We start from the raw sequence: 18,996 nt of genomic DNA, 5'->3' as shown, positions 1-18,996 counted from the left end.
CCCGGGTATTTTTCGCCTTGACCTCCCTGCCTTGGCCTCCCTGATGTCGCCATCTGTTAGGGGTATGTAAGAGGCTAAAACACTATGTATCTTGTAGTATGTGTAAGGTTTTAGTGTTGTTCTGTAGTTGTATAGGTCACAATTCAGTCAACACAGATCGAGGTCTAACCCCAATATATGAGTGCATATCATGATAACAGAACAATACCACCAAAACAAGTGCTCTGGTAGTACATATGTATTGGGTTATGTAGCTTCTAGTACGGATGTTACGCAAAAAAACCCCCCAACAACAATATATACGTCTTCATATTTCACATCTAAGAGAGAAAAACAAAACAAAAATTCGCACAAGCACCCATTGACCCATGAAACTTGGTCAGTATTCAAAACAACACCCGGCCCTATAACTCAAACTGGAACCCTGGTCTATCCAGCCGGGTTCGCACAAGTGAAAGGGGTGAGATTACCCGACTTGAAATCCGCGTTCATGGCAGTGACCGAAGCCCAAATTCCCAGGCCAGCGGCAGACAACGCAGCGATAGAGTAGATTAGATCGAAAGTGTTCCAAATGAACTTCTTCTTGTACCCTCTAATTATCCGCTTGAACCCATTGTCCACGCGCTGCACCTGGCCAGTTGCGGAATTGAACTCCTCTTCGGGGAGTATCGCATCATTCTGGACGTTGAACCCAACCAGCAACAGTGGTGGGAACGTGTAAGAAAACTGCAGGATGCAGGCGGCTCCCACAAAGGATGTTAGATTGCTGATTTGTGGAATTGCGGCGCCAATGATCCAGGCGAGAGTCCAGTACACAGGCACTAAATGAATTGTTAATATCTGTGTACAGCAAGGCCTTAGGGAGAACTAGATCTTAACTTACCGAGCGCAACCCACAACCACTTGCCAGTTCGGCTGTTCAATTCCGGGCAACGGAAGACATCGCGGAACACGGCAGAGTAGAAGACTTTAATACCAATGTTACCATACAGCAGCGCAGCGATAACACCGGTGATAAATGAGATGGCGTTGCCCAAAGTCTGGAAATTGTAGGCAGAATTTGGAATACCTGTTGCATGATTGTTAGCCATTTCATGATTTCCCTTGGATGTTATGTGGCTTACCTTGGTAGGCAGGATTGAATGTAAATTGGCCCTGCGCGCTGTACACAACCATGCCCGAGACAAGGTAGCACACGTAGATGAAGATCTCGGCAATGACAAAGCCCTTCCAGAAGTCATATGGCCGTCTCATCTCAGCCATGAGCTCATTGAAGAGGGTTGCGCCACCGTACGCGAACACAGCGTTCATCATAGCATTGACTTTGTCGTCAAGAGTCGAGCTCTCAGGCCAGTACCCGGTTGTTTTCACAGGTCCCTTTGGGGTACCGTAGCTAGTGAACGAGGCTTCGTAGTTAGGAGGATACTCATGAACCACAGCCATGGTCATGATGATGACAATGATATTCAGCCAGACTGCTATGTTGGCCAGGTAAGAAAGGCGTTGAAGGGTCCGAATCTGCCCGAGTATAAAGCCGATGACCATGAAGATAACCTCAGCAGCGATGAAACAGAGGAAACCATTACCATTGGCACCAACAGCCATCTGCGCCAATCCTTGTCCATTGCTTACAATGAGCAGGGTCACATTGAGGAAGAACTGGAAACTTTGTAGGACATTCACACCAATACGCGCCCAGTTTCCGTAAATACGGAAGGCTAAATCGCCATAATTGCGCATCGGGAATCGAGTGGAGTCAAGGCCAACGAAGATCTTCCACAGTTGCAACCCAGAGTAACAAGCCATGGCACCAAAAACAGTGTAAAGTAAAGCTCCTGGCCCAAAGCCCATCTGACTGATCGCCCAGGGGACATTGGTCGGTCCAAGAATGTCCGTAGAAATGAGATAGAAGATTGAACCCCAGGTTGCGGTTCGTGTAGCCCTTTGTGCCTGTTCCCACTCTGATTCCGTGATGCCCCAATCGTCGGTTGTGCTAGGCTTGGCGCTGGGATCAGTCACAGTAGAATTCTGTTCCTGGGTGTGTGTTTGGATTGGCACTGGAGCGTCAGACTTTTTGTTAAGAAGCTTCCTGAACATGCCCTCGAATCCCTCATTGTCGGTCAAAATGTGCTTCTCAATCTCGCGTGACCGCTTGGCCCAGTGGACATAGTTCTCAAAGGTGATGCTACTATCCGTGTAGATGTACTGACTGGCATCAATAGAGGTAGATGTGGGTTCGTAGGGAGGAGCAGAGTCGGTAGGATGCTTGATGTCTATCTTTTCTCCACTCGAGTGAGCATCGGCCTCGACACCTATATTACCGGAGATCTTGTCTGCCATAATGGGAATCGGGTAATGACAAATTATAAAATAGAGACGCAGGAAAAATTAGTGGGAGTGGAGGAAAAACCTGTTCTCTTCATATATGGGAAGAACAGACAAAAATCATGTTGTCAACAGGAAATGGCAGTATCGCGTGCCAAAACCCTAGACGCACTAGGATTGGACCTCTAAATTGCGTGGGCCTTTTTCAGGTCCGCTAAGCAATGGTTTGTCCAATATTTAAAACGCGAGTTATCAGCCCGTAGTCATCAGCCATGGAACTCAACGCCAAATGTAACATTGCCCCATATCTACCACCGGAGGACGAAAGCTTCGTCGCCGTATAATCCCTGCAAGTGGCCACTAGGGTCAGCCACTGTTCCACCGGGGATCCACACAATCTTCGGTAAAAGCTTGTCTCAGAACTCCGAACTGCTGACAGCGCAAATGATATCCCACGCGGCATGCCCCGCACTGTTTTTGCGGTTACTTTAGGTACGGAGGTCCAACGGAGACCGTCTCCCTTCGCCAAAAGTACCGTGAGTTATTTATTTGCAGCGCGGAGAATACGAGGGCGATTGAACGCTTACAACCGCAGATGCCGGATGAGCCGGGCCTGTCACATTTATGAACGTGATAACCCGCGTGCTGTGTCAAGGCCGGTCCACTTAAATCATAGTAATACCTGGTAATCTCCTCTGTGGGTCAGACCATGGATTTACCAATGGTTCTTCTCATATTCTGTAATGTAGTGTGCCTGGAACACAGGCCACATGCCATGGTTCGAATGTTGCACTCGGAGGTGAGTTGAGCCGAGTTGAGCCGAGTCATATTAATATTTTAATGTAAATATCCGTCAATACCCAGGACCATGATAGGCGTTTGACTATCTCCAATTACAATGAGATTGCTCTTTCCTAAACTTGGAAATTATATATAGCGCTTTCCAAGGTTTCTAGCCCGAGGCCAAGAAAAGCTTCTTTTGCTAGCTTCTTTTACTAAATATTATTATTATCTCCCGACCTCGGGAGTAAATATTCCTCGGCATCTATGTCCATTTTTATATTTGCCTCTAATTTTATTTACGGTATTAATCTCACTAGGCTCTTCGATCCAAGAATCCCGAAATGCGGCGATACATCTCCACGGGGTTAGAATACATAGGGAAGTGTCCAGCGCCCACAATATCAGCTAATTCAACACCCTCCTTCTCTAACAACGGCAGATACGACAAGCCACGCATCTCCTCCCCGAACATAAACATGCGCGGACACGGCAATGTCAGGAACTTGTCCATCAACTCCCCGTGATCAGTCAACTCCACCATGGACTCGAAAATCGGCCGAACCGCGGCAGCCCGGACCCGGGCCCGCAGGGTGCTAGCATACATCGCATTGGCGAATGAGCCCGATGTGCGCGTGCGTTCAATAAAAGCATCCATGAACGCCTCGTCGTCGTCAGCTGGGAACATGAAGATCTGGCGGCTGAGGAAGCAATCCTCCGGTGCAAGATTGCCTTTGATATTCATGAAACTGAGAACACGATCTGGATGTTGGTTTGCGAGGATAAGGGCTGTTAAACCGCCCATGGAGTGACCCATTAGGTGGAATTTGTCAATATTGAAGCGCGCGAGCAGGGCTTCCGCGGTCGCCACAAGGAACGGGATGTCTGTTGCGGAGAGGTTGTTGCTTGCTGAGTGGCCGCAGCCGGGGGCATCATAGGCAATGAAGCCATGGTGTTTTAAAGATGGCTGGATCGTTAGATCGGCCAGATCTTCTTTGCTGGAACCGAAGCCGTGGAGGAAGAGAATTGGTGGGTTTGAGTTGAGTTTATGGATCGTTGAGAGGTTGAGACTGACGCCTTCAACCGTGAGGGGGATACATTCGAATGTGAGTGACATGATGAAATGAATCGGTTTTAATTTCCACACTTTTTTTTTACATTGGGTTTGCTTTTTATTTGTATCTGTGACCTCGGGAAAAAATTTTGATGGATGCTTTCAACGATTCGGCGAAATGTTATTTTGCCGCGATTTACTCATACAAGAGTCATAGGGTCGTAGGCCGATTCACTTCGCGCCAACTATCCCAATTCAATTTGAGTTGACATAAAGCTAGGAATTACATAAATATCTAGGTAACTGCTGACTGGTATCTTTTTCCCCATTCCTGAGGTAAGTTGAGAGACGACCTCGGGGTACAGGTATATCGCTCCATGGAGCCACGCCGGTCTGGTTTTCCGAAGTACTCTAGCAAATATTATACGAGCCATTTGATCAGGACGAGACCTTAGGACCTGGAACTACTACGATTAACGAAACACGGTGTACTTCGGATAAGTGCAGAGCCGTGGTAGTTGAAGGGGTGCTACATGCGGAGGCTAAGGAGTTCGCGCAACCTAACTTGGGTCCTATGGCTCCCAAACAGGCTGCAGGCGATGGTATTCACTCCACAAAACCCCGAAGTTTCAACCGCATCCGTGACATAAAGAATGCTTCACGTCCCAGGGGACCTATGGTCTTTCGCATCTAGGCGATTTTCAAGGGTCAACATCGACTCACAACAGGAGGATCGGTAGTCTTGTGTATCCTGGCTCACCAGCCCACATCCCGATGAGCACATTTGCCTAAAGCGAGCGCTATCTCCAGGTTGCTCAGATTTGCTAGTCCGTGGTCTTAGTGGTCGCCATCCCATGACTTCAATGGTCTGCTCATGCGCGGCCATCCACAGCCTTCCTCCAGCAGCGGACGAGAGAGCGGTGAAACCCGACGTAAGAACAGAATATGGCGCTGGACGACAAGGGGGGGGATGGCCGGGGGCTTATCGCTAAGCTCATAGATAGGGGTAGAGGCGCTGTAGCTCGCCCTTTCTCCTTTTGGTCATCAGATTGAACCTCTCTAGCGAGCAATACTCTTGCATCGAGCCCTAATATGGGTGTAAGTCCCGAACGCATACATGATGCTTTCAGAGCCGCACCTTTCCTGGATGCCGACGCGTGGATGCAGGGATCCATTCACGAGATGGCAGACCGATGTGAAGCTAAACTGGGCCATTGACGCCGACCAACCGGTCCCGGACATACCTCATGCCGACGTAGTCCTTATATTTGCCTTGCTAGCCATCTACCTCTGACGCTGTATAGCGCGTGGCAACCGCGATAGGTGAACTAGCTCGATGCGTTTGCCGTGATGCGTCTCGATATTAGGTCGATTTCTGTTCCGGTCGGCGCATAGCCTAGACGAGGTCGAGGACTTCGGCAAGCTGCCCGGGTGGGTTGATAGCGCCACCGGTGTGCAATATGATGGGGTTGATGGCATAGGTGAGTTGGGCGATAGGCAGAGAAACGCCGCTCAGAAAGAAGAAGACATATCGCTGCTATGCGCCGGTAACACGGAGAATCCTATGTGAAGTGGGCTGAGGCAGCCCGAATCCTCAACGAAAAGGAGTGAGATATTGGTAAGCTTGAGAGCGCATGGGGAAATGGGTTTCCGTACGATGTGGTATTCCCATAGGTTAAACCTGGATTAGAATAGTGTGTGGGTATGGCCCTCATTGGATTGTAAATAATTTAAACATATCCATGCCTTAATTCTACAAGTGGAGGGTACTTGGCGTATACTGAAATTGCTACACAGTCAGATATGACACATGCACGTATACGGGCGACTAAGTATGCCACCGGTTCATAACGCTCTCATTGGATATTACCTCACCGCTTCATTCGTCGCCGAAGGCATATACAAGACAAGAATTGAGATCAGCGGCCTATACGGCTTTGTTGTATTCATTTTAGATGTCTTTTGAGATGTTTTCCCTAGACTTTTCTACATATAACCTTCGACTATATAATTAATCAACTTATGATAGTACGACCAGCCATTAATCTTAGACCCTATAATGATTAGATTATATCTCTTTTTTAAACCGGCTTTATCTTCAACTATATAGTTAATTTTGTTTCTACTTGTAAAGTGGGAGTGTATTCACATTAATACCTGGCAAAATGAATCAATGAGAGAGTTATGAACCAGTGGCATACTTCGTCGCCCGTACACGTAGGCTTTTTAGTTAAGTGAGATTTTGGAACATAAGTCTGTGCGCTAGTATGGTGGTTTAGAATCCCTTTTTAGGCGGGTGAGATGAAATCATCTCATCTGGGCGGTTTCAAAGAAGGCCGATTACTCAAAAGGGGCTCGAGGCCATTCAAAACAAAACATCTAAAAAAATTGGTGTCGCATTATCTTGCATCAAGGGGTTAGCACTATAAAGAGACATCAATTTCCTTCCCTTTAAAGGGTTATATTATCATAAAGGCTGTGCATCAGGTTATATTGCAAATTTGGCAACGATTGGCTTGGCGATCGCCTGTAGCTGCGAGGCTCTGGACCAGGTGGCACAGCAATGATTTTTGGTTTGTTGATAGGTCAGTCAGGATTGTGATTATGCATGGACAGGGATATTCCATCAAGTTTAGATAGTGACGAGTTTGTAAACATGCATGTAGTCATCACACCATATATAAACAATGCTGGTCATAGCGATGCTGATACATCATAGACAATTTTTAAGGCCGTGGAAATAATGCTTCATTGGGGAATGAGAAACCGGACTATCGGCTTCGAATAGAACAGGCTGGAATAGAACTCGCTCCTCGGTCTTGTAAGCTAGGCCGGGCAGAAATAGTATAGGGCTGAACCACAAGAACAACTGCGCCACAAGAAATTTTGCAGCCTGGAAATTCCCCGTTGGGGATGCGTGCCAAGTGCTCGAGACTTTATTATTGAGTCAGAATGAGTTCCTGTGAAACCGGTGGACTGCAATTGGGGTAACTATGACGCTGAAAAAGAAAAAGATCAGCCCTAAAGAGGATAATAAGAGGAGACGAAAAAATCCCGCGAGCCAAAAGGAGGCAAACGGTGGGATTGCCAAGACTCGGCAGGTCCCGCACGTGAAAATCTCTCAGGTCAGCGGTTAGATAATCCACATTTTCAGCCATGTCAGCCACTTGAAGGCGGCGGGAAAAGTGCGGGAAAGTCCCGGGTTCTAGAGCTTCCCAAGTTGTGGCTTGACCTACTGGCCAAGAGAGTCAAGAGCGGGTCGGTAGACTTTTTCCCTGTTCCACATCTGACCGCCAAATATATCCAAACACACATTCCGGATTTCGACTTTATATATATCTTCTTCAAAAATCACCATGGCGACATTCCTCCAGTTAAATGCCCAATCTCTAGCACACGCTCTTGTTGAGCTCTAACACCGGCCGGCCGTGCGTGTACGTGCTACTGCGTGTTGCCGATTGCTGCAAGTCCAAGCTCTTGTCAACCCTCCCTATTCGCCTACCACCCACCATCCTCTTTTCCCGTTATCAAAAAAACAAAGCTGTTCCTTCGAAGGTTCAAAGCTGCAGGCTTATCAGAACCCCCTTTTCCCGACTTAAAACACACCAACCCCTACTCACCGCATCGATAACGAAAACACCCTGCTGTCTGGCCAGTGCTGTTTGAATTGGACATTCTCAACCAGTCCTTGCCTCAGATTACAACCCCGTGCCAAGTGTGCTTGCCGTTTTCCACATTCTTTGTCTCCCGAAAGGTTCTCAGGGGTCCTTCACCGAGCTTTGGTGAACGCCGAAGACCCGTCAAATTCCCATCTCAACTTGGATTTTGATTATTTTATTATTTTCCGCCATGGCTGTCGACTTATAGCCCGCTCTAGCCCTTGAGATTCTTTGTACTCCAGTGCTGTTTCTATATCAACTTGGACTTCTCCCCCTGATTTTCGTGGACAAGTCGTCGCACATACCCTTTTTTTTTATCTCGATACCATCCTCAATCATGGCTCCCAACCTTTTCCTCTGTGCGCGAACCATTTTCTGCCCTACCTACTGGTTCCAGAAGGGCGACCGCGACGGCGATCTCAAGGAACAACATTGGGAATCCCCCGTCCCGGGAACATACAAGTTCCTCCCAGGTCGCGGATGGCACCTCATCCATCGGGATGGGTGTGAAAACGATGAAAAAGTCCCTGCTGCACTAGTCTACTGTCGCATCCTCCACCGTTACATGTTCGAATCCGAACTGGAGGAACGCTGCCGCTGGTTCGACGCCCCGCTGCACAAGGGCGGCCGTCCGGAAAAGCTGCGCTTTTTCCTCCTCGACGATGGCATTCACTGGGTCGCTGGCTGGGATGCCCAGGGCAGCTTCATTCTTGGCCCTTACCCCAAGTGGTGGCTCGACGAAGATGGATACACCATGCGCCGCGGTGCCTCGCCTCCTACCAGTGCCAACGTGTCCCGTTGCAGCAGTATCATTGCTGGCAAATTTGACTGAGCCTGTCTCAAACCACAACCTCCGAGATTGTCAGATGACAATTCTTCTAATGATGATTGGGATTGGAAATTCCATCATACGTGTATACCCATTCTGTTGGCGCTTTTTCGATATTGCAAAGCGATTTAGCGTGTCTCCTTGATTCTCATGATAACCCACAAAAGTTTCTGGTTTCGGTTTTTATTTTCTTTGTCATAGCGATGGATATGTTTTCAGGTTTCTTCTTTTTTGTCTTATAGATCTCAGGTTAGATTAGACTTTTAATGATCCAGGGGTTTCAATGATCTACTTGATCTACAGGGCGCACGTTTATGTCTTTTTCTTCACATCGGCGTCTCACATTCCTCGGATGATTAATAACATACCAATGGAACTCGGCAGACGGACCGTTTTGCCGAGCTATATATCGCTTATTTCCTCTTGAATTCCTGTAGGGATCATATGATCAATCCGAAGTCCAGAATCCCGACGATATTCCGAAAATTATACGACTGTCTTGGAATGCAAGGGGCTACCTATATTCCCATAAGAAAACTATGTACGGAGTACTCTGTACAACCTTGGAAGCCCAGCCCAGCGCCCAACATCCACATTCTATCCCTCACAATTTCGCCTCGGCTTTAACGAGCAGCTTCTCCAGGCCCTGCCTAGTCCGCTCCTCCATCCCCGTCTTCCCAACCCGCATAGTCTCCCTCAATACAAAAACATGTGTATAAGTCCCAACCATCTTCACATCCTCCTCGCCCTTACGGAAAATACCCACTTCCCAGGTAACGCTGGACTTGCTCAGTCTATTAACGCGCAGCCCGACCTCTAGCAGATCCGGGAAGCGCACCGAGGCAAAGAAGTCGGCGTGTGTTGAGACAATCAGACCTATTTGGTCGGCGCCGGCTGCTAGGTTCGACGGGGAGGGGAAGTTGGAGGGCTGGCCGTGAGTCGGCGCTGGGGTTGGGTTGTTCACGCTGAAGGGGTCCATGCCGCAGTGTTGGATTAGGTACGTGTTCGCGATTGTGTCGAAGAGGTGCGTATACACTGCGTTATTGAGATGCGCGTACATGTCGTTGTCGAACCTGTGGGGTGTTAGTGTCGGTGTCTGGTAGGTTTGCGGGTGTCCGTTCGGAGGTCCTGGTACTGACCACCGGGTCTGGTGTACTTGGTGAAAGCCATAGTCGCTGCGTTTACGTTGCCTTTTGGCTTGGGACTCTGGGGTGGCCATTTTCTGTCTTTCCGATGGGATGGTTAGATTTGTTCAAGCGTGATTCTACAATAGATTAGTTTATGCTTCCAAGCTTGATATAACAAGAATGTTCTCCGCGCGGACCTCGGCATATCGGCGATTAGGTAATTTTGATGGGGGCGGGCCCTCCCAAGTATGCCACTGGTTCATAGCTCTCTCATTGGTTTATATGGGCATTAATTTAGATCCACTCTCACTTTACAACCTTAGAAGTATGTGAAGGTATATCCCGCCCAGGGGTCGGAGACCAATTATATAGCCAAAGGTTATATGTAGAAAAGTCTCTTACATAAAATATGCTCTTTTTACCCCTCGTATATACATATAAAGACCGTATAAGCGGCCGATTACAATTCTTGTCTTGTATATGCCTCCGGCGATGAATGAAGCGGTGGGGTAATATTCAATGAGAGACTTATGAATTGGTAGTATATTTAGTCGCCCGTACTCTACTCCGTACGGCTTCTTTGATACACTTCTTTCATCTAATCCACCACAAAGAAGTAGATCGAGGCTTTCATCGTGTATATTTAGCTGTGTTTCCGTCCGTATAAAGATCAGAGCTTATGGAATTTGATTTAGAATTATATTCGGCCTTGCTATCTCATACATGCGTCGAAAAATCGCACAATAGCTCATCAACATGCCTAGAGCTGGACTTCAAGTTTTGATCCTATGCGGTCCTGGGACCTCATTTGGCACTCTTCTTAATCAGGAGAAGACTCCGAAATGTCTTGCCCTAGTTGCTAATAGGCCGATGATATATTACCCGCTAAAGTTCTGCGAGACATCACATATCAGTGGTGAGTTAAGACCATTCAAATCTCAAATCTCAAATCTCAAATCTCAAATCTCAAATCTCAAATCGCATTTTGTTATTATATGGTTTACTAATTTTTCCAGATGTCACACTGATTATACCTCCCTCTGCACTTGCTCATATCCAGTCCGCCTTACAGCAAAACCCTTATTTGAAATCACTTCCTATGCCAAAGCTCCTCGCCCCTCAAGACCTTCAAGCAACAATGGCAACAGCACAGTTGCTTCGCCTTCCCGAGGTGCAATCTTGCATCGAATCCGACTTTTTGCTCCTGCCTTGTGACCTAGTCTGTGAACTCCAGGGCACATACTTGCTACAGATGTGGATGGCGTCTCAAGGCCAGACCGTAATGGGCGAGGAGGAAAGACACCGTCGAGGCGGACTTTGTGTGTATTATCATGCAGCAGATGCCATGAAAGATGAGGTTTTGGATTTGATAGCTGTTGAACCACTTCGGCAGACTAGGATATCTACAAGGTCAAGTCACAGACCAGCGAAACTGCTCATGTCTATCGGGATGGATACCGTGAAAAGAAACCTGGAACGTGATAAGTGTTTCCTTCTTCGTCATTCATTCGCGAAGCGACAAGCCACACAAGCCAAGATGTTGACTGGCTACCGCGATGCACACCTCTACATTTTCCCCTACTGGGTCAAGGATCTCGCACGGCGTCAAGAGAGACTAGTGTCCATTAGCGAAGATCTCATTGGGCTCTGGGCCAAGTCTGCATGGCAGCGGGGACTGTGTGAAAAGATAGGAATGGATACTTGTTTGAGCCAGCAGAAAGAAAATCATGGAGAGCACCACTACCGGGAATTGAGCACTATCACCCACCAACCACCACGAAATGATATCTCGGAAGTACCGCCTCTTCTAGCATATCTCCATACAGGATCTACGCCAACTGTCAGTCGTGTTGACAATCCTAATCTTCTCTTATCTACCTCCCTTCGTCTAGCCAAACTAGAATCCATTGGAGAGGTCGACCATGTAGCTACGCAATCCCCATTCGGCCACGACCGAAAGATCGCCTCTCCTGAGTTTTTGGCTTCAAACTGTTTTATTTCGAAGACCGACTGTCTCCTTGGATCTAACGTGACCGTTGAGGAACATTCTGTTATAAAGGAATCTTGTATTGGCCCGAACTCTAAGATCTGCAGTGGTGCCCGGATCATGGGATGCGTCATTCTTGATAACGTTGTCATTGGAGAACGCTGTGTATTAACTGGATGTGTAGTTGGCAGTGGTAGTTATATTGGCAATGACTCGGTGCTTAGGGATTGTGAAATCCAGGAGGGTAATGTTGTCCCTGAACAAACTGAGGCTAAGAACGAAAAGTTTATGCCACTTTTGGAAGATCTAGAGGAGGATACTGATAAATCTGACGTGTTTGCGAATAGTTGCTAGAATGTCTATCTTCATTTTACCCTAGCCACCATGTCAAGTATAATACTTAAAATACACAGTCAGGACATAGACCAGGAGCTACGAACAAGAAAAGTCCACGCAAGATGAAGGGAGAAAGATGGTGAGGATAGACTATCTGTGAAAAGAGAGTACCACCTAGTATTGAGTGCAACATAATGAGTCTGACACTTTACTGCAAAAAAAATTAATACCTAATAACAATATATAGCATAACATAAAGATTTTGTGTAATTCCATTGCTAATTTACGCTTTATCTCTAACCTGTGCGTAGGGAACTAAATACATAAACTTGAAGTAGTTCAAATATGCAAATCCCGTATATGTAACAGGAACATATCGGGCACCTCTCCGGATCCAGAACATTGTACACCTAGCTGCCCAGCTTGCCGAGAGTATAGCTGGGCCCATGGGTGACTGAAACGCCGATGGGACAATATGGCGGTAAATTATATCAGCGTCATCAAAGAAAGAACGAGCATGTGGAAGAAACCGCCGTTTTGAGTGGGAGTAACGTTGCAGCTCTTTATTTCCAAAAGCTGGATGGAATTCGATTTCACTACCAACATACCATACTTCCGGGAGCGTTGGACTGGTTTCGTTGATAGGTCTATTTTGTTTGAATAGTTGCACCAGCCGGACTGCCGAATTGCAATTCGATTCCACTGCATCTTGGCCTTTGGTACCGTGGGCTAGGATGAGGATGTCACACGCAGAAAGTGCCGCGATAGCCTTTTCGAAGTTTTGATGGTCCCAATCAACGCCGAACTTCAAACTGTGAATACTCTGTACTCCTTCTTCTTCAAGCTCGGCCACAATAGCTCTGCCAAAAGCTCCGTTTCCGCCAGTAATCACAATGCGTTTGCCTCGAACGGAGTAAGAAGTACCCCATATCCAGTCAAATAGTTTGATAAATGAACCAATATAGCGATCTGGGTAAACATGATGGAGGGCGTGGTACTCTGGGCCAGCAAATATCCAGTTGGGGTCTTTCGGCGCGGTTTTGTATACCAGGTGATTCGAGTCCCGGCCATTCGCGAGGATAACAACGGTTGTTCTGATTATTTGAATGCTAATCATTGACCAAAGATGACTTTGTGTGATCCACACAAGCCCGGTAGGAGTCGCCCAAATAGCAAGAACATATCCTAGTGCGGTTCCAAAGATTTGAAGCCCTAACTCAAGCGGCAGCGCTTGAACCAAATTTTGCCATAGATACTTGTCGTCGAAGTTCATATGCCGAGTAAAATAGAGATGATGGAAACGGTGAATACGTGCGAGACGCCGGAGAAGAGGATGGGACGATGTATTAGGTCGATGCAGCATATAATGGACCACATCAAAGAACAAAGAACCTGTGCAAAAGAGATAGAATAAGGATAATAGAGGGAGAATCAGATCACGCAAGAAGGGTTGGAGGAATCCAACCACCAAGGCAGGGATTTCATCAATAGATGCCGCGTCGACTGAATAGATCATCTTGATATTGAATTTTGAAAACGCAACGAAAGAAAAGATTGAGGAGTATCGAGAAATTCGAGCAGTGACTCTCTTGCGCTTTCGGAAGATGCAAAGATCGATTGGTGTTTCGAGAGTACCGCAGGGCCAATCTTCAATATAAGGACTCCCCTTTTTCAGTAGATTCATGCTAGACCATTAGCATAAGGCGCCAATATAACAACCTTCGAAGGGTCTAAGTTGATTCGTTAGTAAGACCGTTCTCTAGTCCACCTGGCGAAACAACGCTATCCACATCCAACCCAAGGGTCATAGATTGACCGAAATCGGCTTTGTCAACCAGGCGAGTGTTTGTCGTAGGTTTTTCTTTTTTGCGATCTATATTTTTTTTTTTTGCTTTTTTTCTTATTCAATCTAGTCATATAGCATATACCTTGATCAATCATTTCAATGAATGTGCATTTAAGAGAAAAATAATAGGATAAAGGAGTGAAGAAATGTTGCACCAGAGCCCCACTCCACTGTAAGAGAAATGCGAGAATACGAGTACGCCAGACATTTATTTTTATATCCGTACTTGTTTCAGAACCTTAGAAGGCTGCTAGATTAGATCGAACCAATCAATGCTTAGACCCTGCACAGGTACCTGCAGGTGGTTAGTAATTTTATTTTATTTTTATCTCACAAACCAACATAAAGAGAGAGAAAGGTTTAACCTTAACTTGATACATTGTTGCCTGGTGCATCAGGCTACAGTACTATAACTACATACTGTTCCCAACTCGGCAATTGCTTCAGTGACCTTTGGAATATGCCACTCCGTATACTAGAGGCATTTCAACTGGGCGTCGAAGCTCGAACGTTTTTTCCCTACTAAAGTCGATCCAAAAGTCGGGCAATTATGCGCGAAATTAGCTGGAATTTTAGTCCCTCTTGTGCGTTTTTCTTCTAGGTACCAAGAGCCCATCATATAATAAGCACAACTCCGCTACATCCACGTACTCACATCTTCCATGCACAGCACACTCTGCCTCAGCCCATCTTGCATCCATGATCCGCCTAGCAATTTCTTTCCGTGACCTAGCCCGAATGGAGCGATATATGCCTTGGTTGGGGTAAGCAACGAGGCCGACAGTGGCCGCGCCCGTTTTGACCGTTAAACTAGTCAATCCCTTCATCAATCCCTTGGCTACTCCCACAGAACCCTCTTTTTTCTTGCCGGCGTATGTGTACACAAAGATATCCGTGAAGCCTTCGTACAGCCCGTGGCTGAAGGTAGACAACCCCACCATTGCGCCGCTCTTCCAGTCTCGTACGGGTCCATGGACTTTGGTTTGAACGCCGTACCATCGAGGAATGGCCAGCATTCCTTCAGTTGCTGCAAGAGGCAGATCTACGAGCATGCCACGTGAGGACCGACCTAAAAACTTTCCAAGGCTGATCGCTGAAGCTAGTGCCATTTGCCTAGCGTAGTTGGGAACATTCAAAGCGTGATTCGACGGCACTTCAGCAGCATCACGGCTCATTGATGCTTCGGTTTCTGTCATTGAAAGCGACCCGGTGGTGAGAGGTATAGAAGTAGAAACAGGAATATCAGGGCGAGTGTTGCGGCTTGATCGGAGACGTTGACATTCCTTATAAGGATCGACGAAGATTCCAACTGTGGCATCGGCCATGCCGGTCAAAGTTGACAGCGACGCGGAAGAAACAGCTGTAATAGGATCCCAGCGTTGGGGCTCTATAGTGAATGGCTTGCTTTGATATCTGTTTGTGTGCGCGAGTAGGTTAGTCATGGTCAAGAGTCCCATGGATGATTAGTTGCTAGCTCTTCAGCCTTACTCACATTTTAAGATTTTCCTCTTGGAATCGCCCTTGACGTTTTAAAACCAGTGCAGCAGTATTCGACAGCTTGAGAATCTGTTTTCCCTTCTTCAGTCTCCAACTAGCAACTTCTCCGGGGATCAGGTCACATTGCATTTGTGTTCGTGGCAGATGTGCGTGGAACGAATCCACCGCTGCACGAACACCAGATTCTTGATTTATTTGGTTCGCAATGGATTGAGCCACAGCAATAGCCTGTGGGGTGAGGGAATAGGAAATAGCGTCTGCCAATTTCTGCGCCGTAAGGCTCTTATAAGGGATTGGTTCCAGCCCAGCCCCTGCAGTGGCAACCATATTACCCCAAAACGGTTGACTAAAACGCACCATTGGTCAGTACTAGGTGGAATTATAAGAAATAGTTGTACTTACTCTCCGAAGAATGGAATGATTGTGGTGGGTCTCCCGTTGCGTAGGCCACATGCTGTGGTACCGGCACCACCATGATGTACGACAGCAGCGACATGTTTGAACAGCCACTCGTGTGGACAATCCTGAATATAATAGACACTAGACGTATCTTGGCCATGTAGCTCACTCCAGCCGCCGGCGATGATGGCGCGAACCTCTGTCATTCGGATGGCATCTAAAAGGATTGACATGGTCTCCCCCACATTCTCGAGAACGATACTGCCAAACCCGATGTAGACAGGCGGTTGACCTGCGCGTAAAAACTCATCTAGGTCCGCTGGTGGATCATAAGCCACTGGCTCACGGAAGAAGAAGCCAGCGACATCTGCAATGTCAGTTTGTATACGTTTGCCTATTGTGTGCAAAGCTAACTTACCTATATGTGGTCCCCAGTCCTCCGGTTTTGCAGTCAACGCGGGCGACCAACAATATGTAAAGGGAATTTTGAGTGTCTCGTACAGATTCGGGCCCTCTGTGGTTGGGATAGGGTCTAGCTCTAGAGTATCCTTCCGCCATGTGTTTATCAAGTCGCCCAAACTGGGATTTGTTAGCAAAGTCCCAAGGGAATTTGTGAAAGGAATAGCTACCCGTTCCATGTAATCCATTCTACAAAATGATAGGATATGTAATTTCCCAATGAAGGGTCATTCCCAGAATAGTCCAGGTTGGCAAGGGGATGGTGAAAAGCCCTGGTAGGAGTCCAGGGCATTGTAAACATAAGGTGGACAGGGACCCCAAGAGCTTGTCCACAGTGTATATGAGCAAAGCTTGGCGGATTTGCAATAATAGCATCTGCAACGAATGGCGTTTTATCGTGTGGGTCTGGATCTAAGCAAGATCGCCAGCAACCTTCAAGAATCTCAGCAATCGAAGCTCGCTTCTGTTGAACATCGCCCGCCAGTACGCTCTTCATGCTGGGAATTAACCCCGGATTGCGCACCATGTAAGACATTAATTCAACAGGGTCTCCGCCGATGGGGTAAAACCCCAGTCCGGCTGATTTGACGAACGATTCAAATTTGGCGTGTGTTGCCAACCTCACACGGTGTCCATATCGTTGCAACTCCTCACCCAAGGCGACGAAAGGCTGTACGTCGCCGTGGCTGCCTACTACTTGGATGACAATGTTTAGGCGAAGGTTGAAAGGAGACACTGGTGTAGGGGAGGTCGCCTCTGCCGTTTGGGGCACATCCGCTTCGGTGGATTTGGTGTTCATCAGCCATTCAAGATTTTGGCTGAATCGCGATCCAACTCTCATGTCCACACGACCATCTTCGGTCAAAGAAAGGTCAGGTAAGGGCGCAGTGGGGCATGGTAGTTCAGACGAAAGCGCAATGCCCTGTTGCATTGGCCTATCATCTAAACTCCAAACAGCCTCGTATGGTGGTAGAGGATCTTCATTGTCAGGGACAGTGGAGGTTTGACTTGAATTGGTCATGTTGGTATCTGTCTCTGCGTGTCGTTTACGCTTCACAGAGCAGGATTTAAAGTTGAAAAACAGCGGGGTGATGAGCAAGAAATAAAAGTGGAGGATGTTAAAAATTGATATCGCTACCACCAACGCTGTTGAACGGCTACCTAATGACTACCTAAGAATAGACAACCATGTTAAAAGTGTATTCCAAGGTTGCCTAGAAATGCCCTGATCAGCGTTCATTTTGTTGAATGGTCCGAGCGATTATCTCCACTCTATACTCCGAACTTTTTGATTGGTTATCCGTCTCAGGTGGATCTACCTAAATAGGCACATAGCTTACGGGTACGATCTAATTTCCTAAAACAGACTAGTCTTTTGCAAATTGTAACAATCAACAAAGTTTTAGGCTTTCCTTTTTTAGATTTGAAATTTTAAGCTTGTACTACATAGAGAATACATCAAAACCATTAAAGCAATAAAAGAACTCTTCACATAGCTGATTTGAACCTTCATAATATCTTGCTGGTCATACTGCGAAGCCCAGAAACCCCCCTTTTCTTCTACTTATATTTATCCACCATGGCCGAATCCACACCTCGAACGATTGATCAATACTGGCACAGAAGCGGGCTTTGCGGGGTTATCAGCCGTGCTACACTCCGCACCCTCCAGTTTGTCTTCGCTGTCACAGTTGCTGGTCTTTATGGTGTCGATTTAGCACACTCTACGAAGAGCAACAATCATGCCCACGCAGAATGGATATACGCTGAGTTTGTTGCTGCACTCTCTGCTCTGACTTGCATTGTGCATTGCTTCGTTACTGTGACCCAAGTTGGATGGTCCGCTTGGGATGGAGTTCTGTTTGTCCTTTGGCTTGCCCAGGTGGGCGTTTTTGGGAAAGCCTATACTTCTCACGTCAACCCAGAATATGAAATTGCGACGCTGTCAATTTCTCGTATGCGCGCTGCAGCTTGGATCAACCTGGTCAATATGGTGCTTTGGTTTGCGACAATGGTGCTCGGCATTTTGTGGTGTATCCGGACTCGCAAGGTCAAACGAGGCATGGATGAATCCGGTGTTGCTACGGAAGGGCTTGTCGGGCCGGATGGCGTAAAGAGAATCAGCGATGAGGAGAGTGGTCGCTGGATTGGAGAGGAGAAAGATGTGAAAGATTCTACTGATAAAACTGATGACGACAAGTGTCTGCAGAAGCAGGAGTAGGGGCACACCAAATTATCACCTGCGTCAGTGGACAAGAAGGAAAATCCCGGGCAGGAGAAGGAGGGACTTGAAGTCAAATTTCTTGTTCATACGTTCATATGTTCACATGCCCTCATGTCCTCTATGTCTCTACTATTGTCATTTACTTATCGCGATCTGGAAGATTCGCAGTCCCTTGTTCTTGTTTTATCTAGGCGTTTACAATATCTATTTTTGTTCCTTCGCTCATTAGTCTAAATACTATCAGTAACAAAAATATTTATAATATCATCAGCCTGCATTTGATCTTGATGTTCCAGGTATTAACCCCTCGGTGTAGTATATGTTTTACATACTAATCCCAAGAGGACTTGTTTGGGGGCACATATCATCTTATTTCCGTTGTCCTGCCCGGATATATGAACGGATGCCGGGTTTAGCCTCCGGTGTTCCCTACTAGTTGTAGTGATATTTACTTATTTATCATTCGGTCTTTTT

At 46.9% G+C, this 18,996-nt stretch overlaps 8 protein-coding genes across 8 annotated transcripts; 3 read left to right on the top strand and 5 right to left on the bottom strand.

Annotated features, from left to right (window-relative positions):
• Positions 1 to 429: 429 nt before the first annotated feature.
• On the bottom strand, positions 430 to 2,340 carry N7487_005672 (putative amino acid transporter; the record flags this gene model as incomplete). The annotated part of the gene is made up of 3 exons (XM_056873419.1): positions 430 to 821; positions 884 to 1,069; positions 1,125 to 2,340. 3 exons carry the CDS (start codon positions 2,338 to 2,340, stop codon positions 430 to 432), a joined length of 1,794 nt encoding a protein of 597 aa, XP_056731139.1.
• Positions 2,341 to 3,421: 1,081 nt separating this feature from the next.
• Positions 3,422 to 4,222, bottom strand: N7487_005671 (alpha/beta fold hydrolase; the record flags this gene model as incomplete). Its single annotated transcript, XM_056873418.1, has 1 exon — positions 3,422 to 4,222. One exon carries the CDS (start codon positions 4,220 to 4,222, stop codon positions 3,422 to 3,424), a length of 801 nt encoding a protein of 266 aa, XP_056731138.1.
• Positions 4,223 to 8,155: 3,933 nt separating this feature from the next.
• On the top strand, positions 8,156 to 8,650 carry N7487_005670 (uncharacterized protein; the record flags this gene model as incomplete). The annotated part of the gene is made up of 1 exon (XM_056873417.1): positions 8,156 to 8,650. One exon carries the CDS (start codon positions 8,156 to 8,158, stop codon positions 8,648 to 8,650), a length of 495 nt encoding a protein of 164 aa, XP_056731137.1.
• A 601-nt stretch (positions 8,651 to 9,251) lies between these two features.
• Positions 9,252 to 9,866, bottom strand: N7487_005669 (acyl-CoA thioesterase; the record flags this gene model as incomplete). The annotated part of the gene is made up of 2 exons (XM_056873416.1): positions 9,252 to 9,720; positions 9,787 to 9,866. 2 exons carry the CDS (start codon positions 9,864 to 9,866, stop codon positions 9,252 to 9,254), a joined length of 549 nt encoding a protein of 182 aa, XP_056731136.1.
• A 1,046-nt stretch (positions 9,867 to 10,912) lies between these two features.
• N7487_005668 (translation initiation factor eIF-2B gamma subunit family protein) lies at positions 10,913 to 12,115 on the top strand (the record flags this gene model as incomplete). Its single annotated transcript, XM_056873415.1, has 1 exon — positions 10,913 to 12,115. The coding sequence occupies one exon, from the start codon at positions 10,913 to 10,915 to the stop codon at positions 12,113 to 12,115; it is 1,203 nt and encodes a 400-aa protein (XP_056731135.1).
• Positions 12,116 to 12,380: 265 nt separating this feature from the next.
• On the bottom strand, positions 12,381 to 13,370 carry N7487_005667 (uncharacterized protein; the record flags this gene model as incomplete). The annotated part of the gene is made up of 1 exon (XM_056873414.1): positions 12,381 to 13,370. The coding sequence occupies one exon, from the start codon at positions 13,368 to 13,370 to the stop codon at positions 12,381 to 12,383; it is 990 nt and encodes a 329-aa protein (XP_056731134.1).
• A 1,145-nt stretch (positions 13,371 to 14,515) lies between these two features.
• On the bottom strand, positions 14,516 to 17,319 carry N7487_005666 (glycosyltransferase; the record flags this gene model as incomplete). The annotated part of the gene is made up of 6 exons (XM_056873413.1): positions 14,516 to 14,540; positions 14,595 to 15,356; positions 15,436 to 15,786; positions 15,843 to 16,206; positions 16,258 to 16,418; positions 16,469 to 17,319. The coding sequence occupies 6 exons, from the start codon at positions 17,317 to 17,319 to the stop codon at positions 14,516 to 14,518; spliced, it is 2,514 nt and encodes an 837-aa protein (XP_056731133.1).
• A 558-nt stretch (positions 17,320 to 17,877) lies between these two features.
• Positions 17,878 to 18,519, top strand: N7487_005665 (MARVEL domain-containing protein; the record flags this gene model as incomplete). Its single annotated transcript, XM_056873412.1, has 1 exon — positions 17,878 to 18,519. One exon carries the CDS (start codon positions 17,878 to 17,880, stop codon positions 18,517 to 18,519), a length of 642 nt encoding a protein of 213 aa, XP_056731132.1.
• Positions 18,520 to 18,996: the final 477 nt, after the last annotated feature.

Source organism: Penicillium crustosum, assembly GCF_028827405.1.
Source record: "Penicillium crustosum strain IBT 35664 chromosome Unknown utg000002l_segment0_segment0, whole genome shotgun sequence".
In the NCBI taxonomy this organism is placed as follows: Eukaryota; Fungi; Ascomycota; class Eurotiomycetes; order Eurotiales; family Aspergillaceae; genus Penicillium; species Penicillium crustosum.
Note: the sequence above shows the minus strand (reverse complement) of the source record. Positions and strands in the feature narration are given on the sequence as shown.